This window comes from Gopherus flavomarginatus, chromosome 17 (genome assembly GCF_025201925.1).
Source record: "Gopherus flavomarginatus isolate rGopFla2 chromosome 17, rGopFla2.mat.asm, whole genome shotgun sequence".
NCBI classification, from domain to species: domain Eukaryota; kingdom Metazoa; phylum Chordata; order Testudines; family Testudinidae; genus Gopherus; species Gopherus flavomarginatus.
Window position 1 is genome coordinate 3,615,640 of NC_066633.1, and position 18,608 is coordinate 3,634,247.

Sequence of the window (18,608 nt, forward strand, 5' to 3'; positions counted from 1 at the left end):
TGAATGCTGGTGCTGAGGGGAAAGTGTATTATCGGAGGAAAGAAATGCTGGAAAGAGAGTGCAGGCAACAGTGGACATAACATTAAATTTGAGCTTCCAGCATAATATGGTGTTAAAAAAGCCAATCTAAATTGCCCAAACAGAGAGCAAGGGCCAGAAAGAGGCAGACAGTGGGGAGCCTCTGTAAATAAGCATTGCAGCTCTGGTGATTTTATCATGAATCTTGCAATATTTGTGTTTTTCTTAAGACCCCAGATCCTCCAGTCAAATGATTTAGGTCAGTATCTCATTTTTATTTTTTAAAAAATAAGATTCTAGCCCTCAGAGACTCTGAGAAGAACTCGAAAACATTACCCAAGTTCACCCTAATGCCTCAGAGGCTGGATGACAAATAAAGAACCCCCAACATTTCCTTTTTTTTTGTTTTTAAATCTCGTAATTTTTAAGCTATTTGCATGATTTTTTTGAGATCTAACTAATGACTGTTGAACAGGGTTGGCAATGCTGAAATAATACTAAGTGATGTATGACAGACGGAAGAATTAAATTATTTTTGCAAATAGCCAAGAAAAGAAAAATTAAATAATTTACTATCCACCAACTTTTCTAGTTTCTGCTGCAAGGGAATATCCCAGATGCTGTCATTCCTCTGTGTGCTTCCTTTCAGAGCCTTCTCTGCTGCTTCTCCGATTTGTATGTGGAGATTCTACAGTGTGCATTAATAACTCCGTGAAGGAAAAAAGGGGTGCAAATAATGGTGCATCCTCCAGCGTGTTTGGAGGGATAGCTTTCAGGTCTTTTTAAAAGGAATTAAATCTTCTTTCTTGCCATTGCCTTTCTTTGTTAGCAAGTGACAATATGAACGGATAATATAATGAATCCTGTCACATTCTCTCCGACAAAATCACCAAGTGAGTCATAAGGGTGGGCAAGTAATGTTCAGTTGTATGTGCCTTTGCAATGGCTGTGATCAATGTATTGATCATCTCAGTAGGAGGTAATCCTCGGATGCTGTGTGGTCGGTCCCTCTCTGAAGGTGTTGCCTGTTTTTGGAAGATTTAACAATATAACTGTTGGTTCTGGCTCTTCAGCTGATGCTATTGATGCCATAGTCTTGCAGTGTTTTCTCCAAAACTTGCCTGGGTTTTGCTGTTGCAAGGCAATTCAGATACTAAACCAAAAAGGGTTTCCATAATAGAATATAATAAAGAAAGGCAGCTGATGAAAGGAACTAATTCTGAAGAAGTGGTAGCATCAACTTCTATTGAAAATGTTGCCTAATATCATTTTACTGACTGACTTTTTACTTTTGTTAGATGAGAAATATTAAACCAATTTTGTTTTAAATTAAAACAGCCCTGGTAAATAGAATTACTGACCTGCTTAACACCCTTCAATCTGTGGCATCAGGAAAACACGAAGATTTCCTAAATCACTGTTCCACCCTGGCAGTTCTGTCATGTACTATTCTTTAAGTTTTCTACACAAATAAAAAGCAAAACATATATGCAGGAGGCAAACAGAAATGTAAGCATAGGAAAAAAGGCAAGTGATAGAAAAGAATACTCTAGCAATCACACAGTGCTGCTCTTCAATGAGCCAGAGGGTCACTAAGTAAGGTAGTAAATGCTGTGCATATGAATAGGAAAATAAATTGCTGAAAGTATGAAACTGCTGCAACCTAATAAAAAATAAATATCCCAAGCTCTGTGAAGGAAGTTAAATATATTAAGGCAGCACTTCCAAGCCTGAGCTGATGGGGAGGGAAGATGAGGTGGAGCCCCAGGCTAGTCCCAGGAAGGAGCTGGGTAGAAGAGAGGAATAATGAATTTTGGCTGGGGAAATAAAGCTACATGAACCTGGAGCCGTCACCTCACTATGAGAATCTTTGTTCCCATGATGACTTTTATAAGAAGCATTTGCATGGATGGACTCTGGCATCAACTCCCCTGCCCAGACCTCTCTCTTATCAATGTAAGTGCGTGCTGCCTGGCACCTGAGAACCACTAACAACGTCCGAGCCCATGGCTTCTGTTGATTGGGAAGGGTTGGGGCAGCAAACAATAAAGTAAAAATCAGCACATGCAAAACATGTTTTTTAAATACGTTGAATAGGAGCAAGAGAAGAGAAAAGAAGAGTGTGAATGCCAGAAAAGGGCTGGATTGCAGAGCTGTGCCAGAGCATTGTGTGTGGGTAGGAGTGTTGGGGGAGGAGATGTCCATCTGGAGTCCAGAGCAAAGGGCACTCCAGCAGAAAGTTGAGAACTGCTGCTGAGATAGAGCGATGGAAACTTTGTCTTCATTGAAATATACTAACCTAAGTAGACTTTATTTTTGAATCTGACTCCCCCTGCCTGTATATATCCTTTCTCCATACAGTTGACAGAAGTCTTGTCTGCAGAATGTGTGGTACTTTTCAGGTAGTGATACAATTGTTGCTGTTCTTCCTAGCAGACATGTATAGAAATTCTTGTATTCACTTCATTGCAGGCTTCTGTTCATTTCTCTCCTAGCCCATATGTATTTGAACAATCACTAGGAGGACAATCCACTCCAGTTTTTATCAAGTCCTCAGCACTAAAATGCATTTGGAATTTTGGGGGTCTTTTAATTCAGCTTCACCTCATATGGTTCATTTGAGTCTCAGTTCTACAGAACAGTAGGGTGCACACAAAATCTTGCTTGTATGAAGCTTATTATTATGCTGTGTATTCAGAAGCAGCAGAGTAGGAGTGTTTCCAGCAGAGTTACAGCAGCAAGGAATTGGACAACACAAAATTCAAAATTGGGGGGATCAAAATAGGCACCTTCAGTTAATATACTGACCTTTCACTTCTGGAGACATACGTCTTCATTCGAAAGTGCTAATGATGCTGACAGATTCCATCCTAGTCCTTATTTGTCCACCTCACTAAGCTAGCACACAGACTTGCCCTTCCATCGTTTTTGCTCTGAGTTTGGCCCAGGGCCTGGTACAGTAGGCTGGGGTTGCAGGTGCAATGGCAGAAGTAAATGTAGAAAGCTTGCACAGCTCCTGTCCACTCTACTCCTGGCCCCTAGCCCCTGATCAGCCAAGCACTTGAGCATGTATTCAACTTCAGGTACGTGAAGAGTCCAGTTGATTTTAACAGGTGGTCTACTGAGCCTAAGTGCATTATTGGTTCAGGGCCTTGGTCGCACTGGGTACTGCTGCACAGCAATTCAACACCCATGGCTGGCCAGGGTCATGGGACTAGGGTTGCCAGGCTGTGTAGGCACTTGAGCTGGAGCCTGGACTCCGGGACCCTGTGAAGGCCTGGGCCAGCTGTGACTGTGCCACAGGATTTCTATTCCAGTGACGTACCCTAAATTTTCTGAGCACAAAAATCGCTCATGGAATCTTAGGGAAGAAAAGCTAATTATAGTATCAGTCTCCAATTTTCTATCCTGAAATGTCATCTAGAGTACTTGAAATTACCAGTTATAGTGCTCCTTGATTATCCTCAAGTCATAATACATTTTGGACAGTCTAATCTAGAGAGCTTTGTGTGCTGAGCTTTAACTTACACCTGGGAGGCAGACATGCACCCTTACCAATACAGAGCTCTTCTACTATTTCATTCTGTTTACTGGTCAGGACAGCATTCCTCTGTTTGAAAGGTATTGGCACCAGTTGGGGTGAGTATGAAGTGGGGTTAAAGCACATGCTATTATTCACATGGACTGCTATTGATACAAAATCAAAGGTATTTCATGTGCGGTGATTATATTTTAATGTACTGATTACTAAGTTTCCACTTTGATACAGCAGCAAAGAGTACGTCCACCTCGGCCGCCTCCTCCAAAGATACAGCGTTCATCTAGGCCCGTGAGTAGCTAGTAGTTTTGCCTCACTGCCGCAGCTTAACACTGCCTGAATCGCGCTCTCAGTAGCATTACTAAATCTTGGTAGTTTGGACTGTTGAACCTTGCAAAAAGCAACATGGGAATTATACTCCTAAACTGCCTCCTTTTCTGCTGTGGCACAACCTTGGGACCTGCATTTTATTCTGCTTTTCTTTGACAAGTTCTGCAGCTGTAGGTCAATTCTGCTGCTGTTGTGTGATATTTGTTTTTACTCTTGTGGTGATTATTTAAACCAAAATCTTTCTAGGCTGACATAAGTTTTTAGCCAGTGAGCTTTTGAAGACTTGCACTAAACTCATAAATATAAAAGGAAGCAAAAATCTGACACTAAGTTATTTATTTTCCCCAGGTCTTCCTGTAAATGCGTTGGGATTGATTGTTAATTTTTTCCTCCCAGAGTAGGTGAGTTGGATAGGTCCAAAGAATAGGAAATCTGTATCTGGGCAGTACTACATTGTGCCCTGTATAGAAATGTGCATAATGTTAATTTAAAATGCTAGCTGGAGATCCATTTAATTATATATAGTATAAAAAATGTCAGGCACCAACATCTTGGTAAGACCAAATGCCTTTTTTTACAGAAAAGCTACACAGAAATCAGTGCAGCACCTGTTAGGCAAGGAAATGTTGTCTAAGCAGTTTTCTATTTTAAACACTGATTTGTAGCCATACTGTTGCATATTAACTATTCCAGATGCCTTTAAAAATGGAGACTGTGCTAGATCTGAGGCTGTAACTGTTATTTACCAAAGGAAATAAGTTGGTGTCAGTTCAAGCTGACAGTTGTTTTTGCAACAAACACAGAGGGTACTTAATTCTGTTTAGGATTTCTGCCCAGCGAGCATAATTTCATCAGAAGGCAAATGCTTTCTCTACTCGCTTCCTTATATATCCATATAAAACAACCTAGCAAGTTTTCAAATCCAGTCTTGCTAAAACTTGCTGGAGATGTTTAGTGTCTGTGATGTGGCAGGCAAGCAGGTTAACCAGTGCACTTGGGTGTGGGTTCACTTTTAACCTTCAGTGCATGTTCCTAAGTTTATATTTAGATGGCATGTTTTTTTCTTTATAACTGTGGGTGTAGTGCTTAAGAGTCATTGTTATGGATTTCTGCATTGTATACGTCCCTTCTACATGTATAAAAGGCAGTGCTAACTATGCTTATGCATCTCCTTGAATGTAATTGATACCGGAAACCCTCCAGGATATGGTGCACACGGAACAAATTTTCCCCTTATTCTTTCTAAAACCAGAGGTCCCCTGTAGCACTTCACATTCCTCTTGTTCTGCTCTAGGCTGGTGTTGTGCCATCAGGCCATGCTGGGACTTCTGTGGACAAAATGTTTCAGAACAATATTGCTTCGGTTTGAATAGTGTATTGCATCAAAGGAGATCTTGCCCAGTCTGTTTAAATCTCTCAGATGTAGTGCATTAGTAGTCCTCAGTATGATGTGTTTGTGTCAACTGTCTTTGCTCCCAAAGTGATTGATAAAATGTTAGAAAGTAATAATAAAAGCTCCTGTTGCATTCAGCAGCCTGTGCTAACAAATGCAACTGGAATGCTGCGTTCATCAGGATGAAAATCAAGATAAATGTGTATGATTAAAATAGCTCTTAAAGCATTTCTAGACCATTTTTTCCAGCAACCGTGCATAGCTACAGCAAGTATGACTTGTACATCGTATTTGCATGTACGCAGAAGAATACAGAGCTGCTGTAATGTGGCTTTAAGAGATAAGTGCCTGGCAGGGGAATATCAGAATTAGTCTTTAAAGTTGACTAAATCTATAGATTGTGTTTATCAGTACTGCTTTGTTTTGTTTTTACTATATAAAACACACTTTTGTAGCGTAAAGAATAACATTTTTCACAGAGTGCTTTTCCAGCTCTGTATCTTAGAGCATGTTGATACCCTAATTTCTGTGCCCAGGTCCAACCAACACAAAACACTGACTCCCCTTGCCTGCTGCCAGGAAATACTGAATGCTGGGGTCTGCAGACTTATGCCTAAGGGGTCCACAAAAGGTGGTTGTTACCATAGAACAGTGGGTTTCAACCGGTGGTTCAAGGACCCTGGGGGGTTCACAGACTGTCTAAGATTTCCAAAGGGTTCTGCACCTCCATTCTAAATTTTTTAGGGGGCTGAAGATGAATAAAGGTTGAAAATCGCTGCTTTGTGAAGATGCTAGTTAATGGCATTTTCCTGGTAGGAATGTTTGTAGCATACATCACTGTGGCAGTTTGAAATAAAAACACAGTAAGGAAACATATAAGAAATAAGCTTTTTATATTTCACTTTTTGGGAATGAATGTGACACCCTGACAAAGGAACCATTGTTTATAGTGAGCACGACCTGTGGGCTGGAATGAAACTTCTTTCAATTAAAGAAAAGTACTTCAAATGCTGAGTAATAATGTGTAAGGTGAAGTAGGGAGTATTATGTGCAAGTTTAACCCTTCTACATTAGGTATTTACCCTTTCTTTCTCATACACGCTCTCATGCTATCAGATTTTCTAGGTGCTTGTGCGTTCAGTACACATTTAACTCAGCCTGCTTGGATATATACGACATCAAATCCAGCAAGGAATTGGCTTGTTTCCTGACTTTCCCCTGCAGTCCCCCTAGAACAGTGCTCTAAATCCTTCTTAGCATTTTTCCCCAGACACTGCTGGGCTGGTAACACTAGAGGAGCCATCCAAAGTCATCCCCCCTTGAGTACCACCCAAAAGGTGAAAGTGTTCACAGCATGATGACAAGCCAGCTTTATGCATCATCTTCCAGCTCAGGCTTAATTAAACAGCTTTCTTTCTTCCTTTTTCTCTTTCTCTCTCTCTATATATCCCTCTTGCTTGCCTCTCTCTCTCTCTCTCTGTTTTATCATCCCTAATGAAGCAATCTTCTCCATCGATCCTGCTGATTGCCAGCCCATTCTTTTTGTTTGTTGGCACTGAGCCATTCAGCTGCACTCTGACAGCTCAGCTCCTCTAATTAGCTCTGTTGTTCTTTTCCCCATGTTTTACCACGTTGCAAGTTCAGTGGAAGTTGCCACAAACTTAATCCTTCGATTCCTGCCATAAATTCACATTCTTAAGTTGTCTTTATTGTAGAAAGGAACAGTCTTGTGTGGGGACTGATCTTCTAGACCTTAACATCTGACCTTCCTATAAGCCCTTCTTCCACCCCCCATGAATAGCGGCAATCTGTCTCTGAACTTCTCCATCATTTCTGCTGCACACTATTTCCTTTGAAACAAAAATTCAAAAGATAATTCTATTATCTTATGCATGTTTGTGTCGCAAACCCTACACACAGGGTTCAGGGTTTTTTCCAGCTGTGGAAATTAGAGCTTTATGTTCCTATAACCATACTAAGGATGGGGGGTATGGGGGAGGAGAGACCATCATCTCTCACCGCAAACAAATTCACCCATCATCCAAAGAGCATTTAGATTGTAGACTTTTAACAGCCTTCTGTATACTGCAGCTATTAAGAAAACAAGCTTAGGGATGGCAGAAGTTTAGTTGTGTTCTGTTCTTTATTTGGGGACTTTGGAGAGTCTTGCTGAAATGTTGGGCTAAGTCAACAACTTAGAATTTTGTAATGAGAATAATTCTTACATATGAACAACTCCCATTGGAGAAGGTGATTTTTACTTTGTGGCCCTGACCCTGCAAACCATTACGTATGCACTTAGCTTGACACATGCAAGTAGTCACATTGACTTCAATAATACTGCTCATGCGAGAACAGTTAGGTGTGTGTGTAAACATTCCCTAAACTGAAGCTTGTATATTTCCTGTTCTCTGCTAGCAAAAAAAAACAGTTTCTCAGCATCAGAAGATGATAAAGTGGTAACTTCAGATAAGGCTAATAGAAACTGAATATCAAATATATCATCTAACTGCAGAAAAACTTCAGATTTTATTGAATGGCTACTGAATAAAATTCACATGCAACTCTTCAGTGTTTATGGAAACACAATAATATGTTTTATTAAACTGATTAAAGGACCAAACTCTTTGTCATTATGGAAATTGCTAATGCTTTTCATACTTTCACTTTTATTTTCATTTCTTCATTTTTTTCAGTGCTCTCTTCCCTACACCGAAGTGATTGCTATAGAAAGTCAATCAGTTTATTACAAACAGGCAAAGAAAAAGAGTGTGGTTTTGGAGTTGAACTCTGGTCTCCTGGACATTGTGCAACAAAATACAAGGCTTTCCCATTTCCATTTTAGCAATTAAGTCTTTACGTGAAGCACACAATTTGGGGACTCAGAAGATCTAGTATTTGTTCATCTACTGCATGGAGACGTGAAATAAACTTTTAGTACATGGCTAATGCCCATAAGTCAGTGTATTGACCTGACTCTTCCAATTACTCATATCTTCAGTATGATTCCAAACTGACAAAAGCATTTACATGACATTTGCAGCTTTACAAAAGTAAGATAAGTTGAACCATTTTAACCCTTAGCCCAGACATCTAAACTTAGATATACATTTGCACAAGTGCCATTACTTTAGAGTCCTTTAATGTTATGGGTTACTATAGTTCAGTTTAATACAGATTTAATTATAATTTTAGTGTGGCACAGAAATATATAAATTTTCAAGAGGGATTCTGAATGGAAGCAATGTCTAAGCTGGCAGTGGATCAATTTTTGCAGATTTTATGTGGAATGTTTCTATTCTTTTGATGCTTGAAGAGTATTTGATGAAATGTCTCCATTGTGTGTATGTATAATAGGTTCGTCCTCCAAGACCTCACGTTGTTAAGAGACCCAAGAGCAACATTGCTGTGGAAGGGCGAAGGACTTCAGTTTCTAGTCCAGAACAGTATGTATTTTGTTGCTGCATTTCTCAACATCTGCCTGAGCATGTAAAGGGTCTGAGGTTTGTTTATAATTAACGCTGGTCAAAGAAAGGAAATATAGTTTCACAAAAATTCAGAATTTCAGGGTAATTTTAATTATGAAACACAACAGGTTTTCATTTTTAAAAAATTTGGGGCAAAATTTTAGATGAGAGAAAGGAGTTAAAAAAAAACAATTTTTTTTTAATTTCCAGGTTTTTTTAAACCAGAATTTTTAAAAAAAAAAAGCGTTTTATGAACATTTTTAGTTTGGAAAAAGGCTTCATTTAAAAAAATTTTCAATGGAAGATTTTGACCAGCTCTATTTATAAACTACCAGCATTGAGTAGCCTTGCCTAGGAACCAGGGAGTGTTTTATGATCAGACATTTAAGGGTGGTTCTGTATGATTGTTGAAGTCCTTCTGTCAGTTGAAGCTCTACAGAGAGCCTTATAATTAGGGTGACCAGACAGCAAATGTGAAAAATCAGGACAGAGGGTGGGAGGTAATAAGAAAAAGAGCCCAAAATCGGGACTGTCCGTATAAAATTGGGGCATCTGGTCACCCTATATATAGTGAAGGCTTTATAGTGCGCAATGTCTCTTGTTTAGTAGCTAAAATTTCATAATCTCTGTAAAGTTGATTGAAAACTTCCCTAAATCACTTCTTTAAATAAGTTTCATTCCTGTGCCTGAAGAATATCACATATAAACAACACACAGGCATTGCTTTCCAGCATCTTTTGTTGTTCAAAACAATAATGCATCATCTATTATCCTGAATAGAGAAGGTTTTGCAGATTTCTCAATGAAAGCTACCAAACAAAAGGACTTTATAAAGGGCAGAGATTTGTTGAGTAGTTGATTCAGTCTGAATACAATCTTTCCAACCTGTAGTTAAACAATAGGCCACCAAGTATAAACCTAAAGAGAGAATGGATATCCCTCCTTACTAATGCAGCCTAAAGAACACTTTCAGGACCTGACAGGTATATTTCATTAGCATATGTATCTGACTTGATTTATTTATTATTCATTTTTATTCAGCAAATTATTAAGAATGTAAATGTTTACATCATCTACAATTACAAAAGAAGTGATTATGTGGCACCTCTGTTTGCCTACCAAAATCTGCTGCTAGTTTGCTGTACTTTTGAGTGTCTGAATAAGCAGGTTGCCTTATTTCGGTGCAGAATTTGGGAAGCTGAGGACTGGGCATATTGCCAGGGGCTACTGATGTTAGGTAGAAAAGGATGTCTTGGAAAATATTGCCAGTGTCAGGAGAGGGTGTTTGGCACTCACCTGGGAACACTCAGGCAGACAGGTAAGAACAGCAGGCACTAGACTGAGAATGTAAGTTGTCTGAACCAAACTTACAGAAAGAATTAATTTATATTTTTTGCCCTTGGAATGTCTTTAATTATGCTCTTGAAAAGTGAACTTACTTTCAATTTCTAAAATTTCTTCTATCTTAGCGTTCCTATCCAGCCACAGTATTAATAATCATATGTCGTATGTCATGTCCCATCTATATTATTTGTTTGCTCTCTAATCTGAGGTGATTGGGTATCCTGGCAGTGAAATACCTTCAGTATTTCAGGTAGCAGATAACTATTCAAAAACATGGAACAAGAAAACACTTAGCTTCTGTAAACTTAGTTATTTTCAATTCTGAAGAGTGAGTTAGTGTCATCTCAAATTAGATACTTGTTTCACTTTTCCCAACCACAGCAGAATGGGGAGGTATTTAGCAGTTTGCGTTCAGCTGGAAATAACTGGTCACTTCTAAACTGAGCCACAATCATCCTATACATTTTATAGTGGAATATGATTGCCCTCTTGTGGAATAGATTGCAAGCCAGTCCTGCACAAGGGTTTGTAAGGTATATATGGTGCTTCCTGGGAAGGCTCTCCTTGCAAAAAGATTATAGTGTTCATTTTTATTTAAGGAAATGTATTTTGTGAATCATTTAATTAACATGCTGATCCTTGAATTGTTGCATGACTAATAGACTATAGGGATAGGATAAAGGAATTAGTGCAACCACCATGCATATTTTGTAGTAAGGATTACACATTTTTGGATTAAGCTGCCTGACATCATTCAATTTGACCTGCTTCTAAACTTTATTTACATTTCATGTTACAAAAGAATCAAAACTATATGAGATCAGGAAATTTAGTTGAAATAGCTCACCAGTATTTTACACTTATGCCCACCAATTAAATGCTAATTACCATTTTATTCTAAATTTTAATTTTTTGCAGTTAGTTTGTTAGAGATTCCAAGTTAGTTTGCTAGAGATGCCTAAAAATTCAACTATTGAAACTGGACAAATCACTAAATTGCTGTATTGTGGAAATGGCTGTGAATGCAAACAGTATTGATGACTCTTTTCAGGAATCTGACCTGTTCTTTAGGCACGTGCACTGACAAAGAATTACATGTTGGCATTTCACTCTAAGAGGGTTTTTTTTTACTTTTTAAATGACCAGCAGGAGCTTAGGGCTGGGAAAGGAGTAGCTTCTAGTGCTAGTGACATTTGGTGTGCGGTGCCAGTATTTTTCTGAATCTGTTTCCGATCTGTCCCATCTTCAATGTTTCTCCCAATCCAAATGTCATGTCACAATAGCAGTTAGATCTATTTTCATTCTCTCCTGTCATCAACTTTAGCTGGCAGGACAAACTTCAGCAAATATAGGGAGCCTCTGGCCAGCCAGTTAATACTACAATATTATAATGGACCAGACACCTTGTAAACATTATTCTAACAAAAACGTGTTGGCATTGGGGAGATGAATGGGAAAAGAAAGAGGAGGCAGATGCAGCTTTCAAAGTGCTATGATAGAAGATGGAAATCTTCACCGGAGAACATGGCATGTGTGGCTCCAGAGCATCACTGCGGGCAAAAACACAAACCAGTGAGGATTAGCTTTGTGGTGGTGTCAGAAATATATAGTATCTTTTGTTTAATAAGAAAGCTAATGTAAATGGCTTGAGACTTTCAAGTGTGGTTAGGCAAGTGACTTTGCACAGGAGGAGACTCATTAATCCTGACCTCCTTCCTCGCTATTTACCCCAGAACAGCATTTTAAATAATTAAAAAACATTTAAAAGAATAGCTGACCCTAATTAAAGAGAGGACCTTAAGACTGTTTTCTACAAGCCGTTATCTTTTGTATTTCCCGGGAGGAGACAGTGCTCCTATATCTCTCTTAAAGGAAACCACAGAGACAGGATTGGTTTTTAAAAGCTACAGTGGTTTTCTCTTTTGCTTGTTTTTGGCCCATCTCTCTGTATTGTCCCCCAGTCTGCAATCAAGTGAAACTAGACTATAGCAACCTTCTGCTATATCATTGTAATGCACAAAGGAAAGTTCCTTGCTGGTCAGATCTCTCTTGAGGCCAGATGTAGGCAGAGTTGAACAGAAGACTCTCTTACCCTTCACCTGTAATTTACCTCTGCCTTTCCAAGTGATACACATTTGTCTTCTGTTTGTCTCTTCAGTGTCCCTCTTTTGTAAGGGTGAACCCTTGTTTCACCTGGCAGTGAAACCTAAAGGTTTGCAAGTACCAACGGGAAATTCTTCCTCCCCCTACACAGGCAGATTCCATTTGCTGTTTTGGTGAGTGCCTCCCATCAGCTTCATGAAATGGGCTGAGGAGGAAATGAATAGACTGTTAATGAAACTTGCAGATACCAAATTGGCAGGAGTTGCAAACACCATTCGGGTCAGAGGAACAAAAACAGTGGGACCCAGACTGGTTAGAAATGTGAATGGAAAGTAACAAAATGAGATTCAGCTTTAAAACGTGAGATTTTTGTCCAAAGATCATGCAAAGTGCACAGTCAATGAGTGTGAGAAACCTGTAAGGCAGTAATGCCAACAGAGACTCGGGGGTGACAGAGGACAGCTAATTAGATGTGAGTTTGCAAAACAAGGCAAGTTCAGCTCTGGACTGTATATGCAATAACATCATAGACTGGGGAAGGGGGCAGGAGCTCAGTGTGTGATGGTGATGCAGCAGCAGCATGCCTGAGTTGGAAGTGGGCCCTTTTTTATTGTACAAATACCAATGCCACCTTGCTTGTGGAAGTGACTGTTCAGCTCATAGGGCCACTTGTCTTCCACCCTATAAGCACCAGGGGATGGTTTATCTTTACTGCTGCCCCAAGGAAAGGAGAGTGAAGAGGCCTCTTCCAGAAGGAAAAATGAATAGTCATATTTTGTCAGGCAGGAGCCTTAAGTAGTGATTGTTGAGATTCAGCAAGAGAAGCCCCACCCTCACTCTCCCCAGGTTGAGACACTGGGGACAAGTAGTCCTAGCAGCACTAGGGGCAGCACTTTGACAGTCTCTGGAGCCCCGAGGAGGCCATTAGTTCCAGATTCTGTGAGCTGTTTTGTGTGGTCAGGAGACTGGCTGTTAGGTGGAGGAGGAGGGAGAGAGAGGGGTCAGAGAGCAGGCAGCTAAGCAATGGGAAAGGCCCAACTGCCCCATTATAGCTCAGGAACTTCACAACGTGCTGCGTAACTGGATAGGCCTTCTCCCGCCAGGACTCACTCCTGTCCTTAGCAGGAAGAACAGAAGAAGCCCTGGAGTCCTAATAACCTTGCAGCTTGATGTGTGCCAGGCATCCAGGGGAGGGGCTTACATAGAGGAACGGCCTGTCATCGGAGGGCCTTGTGGGGATAGATCAGATGTGTTTCTAAAAGAACGAGGAATGCTCAGTAAGAGGGATGACTGAGAGTCAGTGGGTGAGTGAGTGGGAGCAGGCAAACAAATATATTGCTATCTGAAAACAATAGAGCATAGACACTTTCTTCCAGGGGGAGAAATATCATGGGAGGCCCAGCACTGGAGTTTGCTATGGTTGATGAAGAACTTCTTTGAAAATAATGATTGGAGAAAAATCTTTACATGTTTCAGCAAGAGCTATCACAGTGTAACCTTTTGAAACCACCTGGTGCTGGGGATGGTACCCTGGGCTGTTCCCCATCCCCTGCCACCCTGTTCTTTGCTACACTCACTTTGTTGTGTTTCATCTTTAAATGAGGGTCTCAGCTTTTCAGGTGGGATCGTGCAGTCCGGTAGGTGCACAGAGCGCCTCACACAGTGAGGCCCTAGTCCAGATGGGGATCTTTGGGTGCTACAGTGTCACCAACACTAACTAAGAATCATTCCAAGCCTCCTCAGAGCGAAAGTGTTTCTAAATTTTAGAATAACTTTTTTCTTAATGCCGAGCAATAAGCCATTTCCAGTCACAGAGCAGCCCTTCCACAGCAGCATCTTCCACACAGGGCACTGCATGATTCTCCCCTCGGTCTGTAGTCTGCATCATGCTGCAACCTATAAGGTGAGAGTGGGGAGGTGTAAGAGACACAGGAGGAGCAACACAGATAGGAAGAGCTAATATCTTGGTTTACATTTCCTCCTGATCACACTCATAGCAGTTGAATGTTGCCACCACTCCTTTTGCCAGGAGCACAATGCAGCCAGCGGTCACATGTGCATGTGCTTTCTGGCTCTTGGCCCAGCTTGTGGTGAGAGTGTTTCTGATTTTGTTTTCTCGCCTTCTCTTCCATATCCCTTCACCAGTTCTGCTTCCTGGAGAGCTTCCCCATCAGACTAACCCTTCCTCCCTCTCTGGCAGGCCTGCTGCATGTAGTGCTTACTTTGCATACGAGCAGAATTGTGATCAGCAGGTTTCTTTCCAGCATGTTTGGAACTGGAGATTTTGCAGTAGGACCTACAGTAATAATACTCTCTGTTTCCATGGGGCTTTTCCATGGGAAGGGCAGAGAATGTTTTGGACATAATGAAACAAATCAAACCTGAATCAGGAAAACCCACACTTTCAAAGCCCCCAATGTTTCCTTTCCCATTCCCATGATGGGTGCTCATAACTCCTATTGGTGTTATTGGGAGTGATGTGGGTCTCAGACAAATAGACCCATTTTCTTCATTTCACAATGTAATGCAGGTAGTACACTTCAAAAGCTCCCCCTTTGCTTGAGGAAGCTCTGGGGGATCAGGTATTTGGTCCATTTGCTTCCTTCCTGCAGGGCAGAGCTTGGTTTATTCTGTTTCTCCTCTGTTTGGGTACATGCATTGTACTGAACAATCTCATCAGACTGAGCATCCTCCAAACCATGCCCAGAGATCTGTACACATACAGTTGCCGTTAACATGGTTGGTTTGTTAACAGCCAGAAATCCTGTAACACTTACATTGGGGTATAAAACTCCCCCTGAAGACAGACTCTTATCACCAATAAATTAATGTACCTGGCCATTTATCTGACCTAATTCTAGTCTCTTGTTCACTGGAAAATGTAAACAAGTGGGAATGAAAATCTTTCTCTCCATAACTCCCTGAACACCAATAGCTTTCCCCGATGAACTAGAACAGAGCTGCACTTCTCAGCCTGTGCCTGCCTCTCATCCCACTGCATCCATAGAGTGAAATGCAATGTCTTAGCTGAACAAAGCTAGTGGCATTTCTCTTACTCTGTTGGGAGAGCGATACCACCTTGCCAAGGGACCTGCAGTCAGAATTAGGAAATGGACCAGGAGACCAGCTGGCTTCCTGCATTTTTTTCTTCTACCAATTAAAATTTTACTGTAATTGTTTTAATGTGGTAATGGCCGCCAATGCCACCTGGCAGCGGATATATTTCTATCACTACCCACAGGGGAAAGTTGGTACTGTGCATTCCCTTCTGCATTGCTACTAAAAAGAAAGCCCAAACCAGCACAAGAATAAATGTCTGCATAAAAGTGGGATGGCTCACCTGCCGCTTGCTGCATCCCGGAAGCAGCATAGCAAACCTACAGAATCAAACACACACCCTGACCGCAAAGTACGCGCACACACACACAGGCTCTCTCTCTCTGATGGCCTAGGGCTACTGCTCATTGCAGATCAAAACAGATTTCTCTAAAACCTAGTCCATATGGATGTGGTTTTTTTCCTTAAACCGGACTTGACCAAAATAGCATTGAATTGCACTAGTGCTGCAGTGAATGATTTACTAAGCAGTGAATCTCCTCAGATGCTCATATGTGGAAGGTCTTTGTAAGGAGAAGCTTGTGTTCAGTGGAAGGCTTTGTACATTCAGCACCACTAGTATATTGATTCTGAATGACTCCAACTGGGCTAAGGGGCATTTTCCAACGTCTCTAAAATACCAGCCCAGTCTATCCTCTTTCTAGCTGGAGGAGACAAAAACAACAAACATGTGGCCTCAGCTCTTATAAAGGAGTACAGCAAATACAAATCACAATACACAATCTCTTCTGAGGTTGTAACACAGCACCCATTTTCTGAAAAGTCAGTTGCCACTCAGGCATCCTTTTCCAGCCATTACACTTATCAAGGCACTTACTTAACATGGAGAAATTTACTGTCTCTAATTATGTGTGTTAGTATTTTTCCTGCACGAGCAAAGCATGTTATTTCCCTGGGGCATGTTTTTATTTTCCAGTGGATCATTGGTTAAAATAAAAAGTATGAAAGGATTCTAACCAGAGGGTAGTGGTGGCACCTCCCAAAAGCACTTGGATTGTTTCCAGCATGACAGTCGGTTGTTATGCCACATACATTATTAGAGTTTGTGGGGAAATTCTTTTTTCACCCATGAAAAAGTTAGTGAAAATGATTTTTTTCATTTAAATTGGATTTTTTTTCATTGAGATTTTCCAGATTTTTATCAAAAATCCAAAAACTGAAAAATTTCTGATTTTCAGCCACTGAAAACCTAAAGCTTTTTTATTTTCAACAAAAAATTCTCCAAAATTTTCATCAAAAAAAGAATTTTTGGACAGAAACAATCTTTTTGGAAAAAAAAATCTGGTTAGTGCAAAAAACCAATTATCAAAAATTGTTTTGATGGTAAATATTTAACCAGCTGTTATGGACTCTTAAGCACTATCATGCTTGATTTGGTAATCCAAAAGGAAAGCTCTGTAGCTGGAATAAAAAGCAGAATCTGGCCCATCTGAGTTTCTGTTGGCCCCAGTAAAGAAACATAAAACACTTGATTCTTATACAGCACTTTTCATCTTCAGAGTGATTTGCAAACATTCCTTACAGTCCCCCACCAGGTAGAAGCAGTGCCCTACAAATAGGGAGATTCATGTAGAGAGGTTACTGAGCTAATTTTCAGAAGAGCCGAGCACCCTGAGCTTGCATTGATTGCTCAGCGCCTCGCACAATGAGGCCATAAGTGACTTGTCGAAGGGCCATACAGTGAATCAGCAGAGAGGCAGAGCCAGGATCAGATACCACTAGCCCTAGGTATTTAAGAACCCAAGAAGTTTTGGTTTACTATCCTGGGCTCAGACAAGTAATCCATGACGCACTCTAAACACAAACCTAGATTTTCATAGAAATAATTGGGGGATGCAGCTGTTAAAATTCATGTTTATGCTTTAAAAACCTGATTCTATCCTGGTTATCTCTATCTCTGACCCTGCAGGGTGAAGAGCTGATGCTAATTGTTATGTGTGTGGGACCTCTTTCGCATCGACTAACCTATCCAGATTGCCTGTTAAGCACACAATGGGCTTCCAGGGAGAGCTCTAGGTTCTGGTTTCTTCACGTTAAATATTGACTAGCTGGCTTCCCAGGCACTCAGAGTGGGTAGAAATTAAAATGGAAAAGCAGAGGTTTAAGCTCCCAATTAACAGCAAGTCGAAAGGCTCTTCGGCAGGCTAAACCAACATCACTGCAACAGCAGCCGTTCATTATGACTTTCCAGAAATTATGCAGTATAATAGTTCACTATAGAAGTATTAATGACTTTCCCATGTATTGTATGAATGAAAATTGGCTGCTGTGTGATAGTGGGCTCGTTGCATTGAAGTTAGCATGAAATCAGCATGATGGCTCACCTAAATGGTGGTAGCTTATCAAGCACATTGCATTTCACTTGCTGTGGCCAGCCTCCTAGAGCCTCTGCCACCTGGAAATTGCTGTGTATAGTACAGAGGTTTCGCACAGCACCATTGTAAGCAAGAACATCTATTGGGGAGGTTGTTAAGCCAGCCTGCTTCCTAACTGAGCAAATGCAGCTGGGTCAAAAATGAATAAATAAAATCACTGCAGAATATTGCAGAAAGATCTGCTATGTGCTGTCCTCTTCATCTTCATGGGGAAAGACTGTCAGGGAGGAAGAAAGGTGATGCCTTGAAAACCGAATCCAATCATGAGACTAGTAAATCAGGAGAAAGCGTGACTGGAGCACAGTCATCCTTTTTCATAACTTGCGATAGTTGTTAGGGTTTTAGGGCTTGTCTACATCAGAAAGTTGCAGCGCTGGTGAGGGAGTTACAGCGCTGCAACTTAGGAGGTGTACACATCTGCAGGGCACCACCAGCGCTGCAACTCCCTGTTTGCAGCGCTGGCCGTACTCCCGTTTTGTCTCGGGTGTAGAGGATCCAGCGCTGGTGATCCAGCGCTGGTAATCAAGTATAGACACTTACCAGCGCTTTTCTTGACCTCCGTGGAATAAGCAGGTATCCCAGCATACCTGAGGAAGCCTCTGGTAATCAAGCTGGTCTCCTTTCCCGGTTTGCTCTCTCGTTCCCCGAACCCCCGAGCAAGCAGGTCTCCTTCCCTGCGGTTTGCAGGGTGGTTCGGGAAACGCGAGAGCAAACCGCGGCGAAGCTGGTCTCCTTTCCCGGTTTGCTCTCGCGTTCCCCGAACCCCCGAGCAAGCAGGTCTCCTTCCCTGCGGTTTGCAGGGTGGTTCGGGGAACGCGAGAGCAAACCGCGGCGAAGCTGGTCTCCTTTCCCGGTTTGCTCTCGCGTTCCCCGAACCCCCCTTGAAGCCGCCCAACAGCGCTGCAGTGTGGCCACATCTAACA

At 41.2% G+C, this 18,608-nt stretch overlaps 1 protein-coding gene across 8 annotated transcripts in view; it reads left to right on the forward strand.

Moving 5' to 3' along the window:
• Positions 1–18,608, forward strand: part of DENND1A (DENN domain containing 1A) — a 353,469-nt gene that overhangs the window by 320,692 nt on the left and 14,169 nt on the right. For 4 of the 8 annotated variants that reach the window (XM_050926228.1, XM_050926231.1, XM_050926234.1 and 1 more), the window contains 2 exons: positions 3,788–3,847; positions 8,637–8,725. In XM_050926228.1, coding sequence (XP_050782185.1) covers positions 3,788–3,847; positions 8,637–8,725 — 149 coding nt within the window. The remainder of the gene's footprint in view (positions 1–3,787; positions 3,848–8,636; positions 8,726–18,608) is intronic. The other 4 variants (XM_050926229.1, XM_050926232.1, XM_050926230.1 and 1 more) reach the window with 2 other exon arrangements.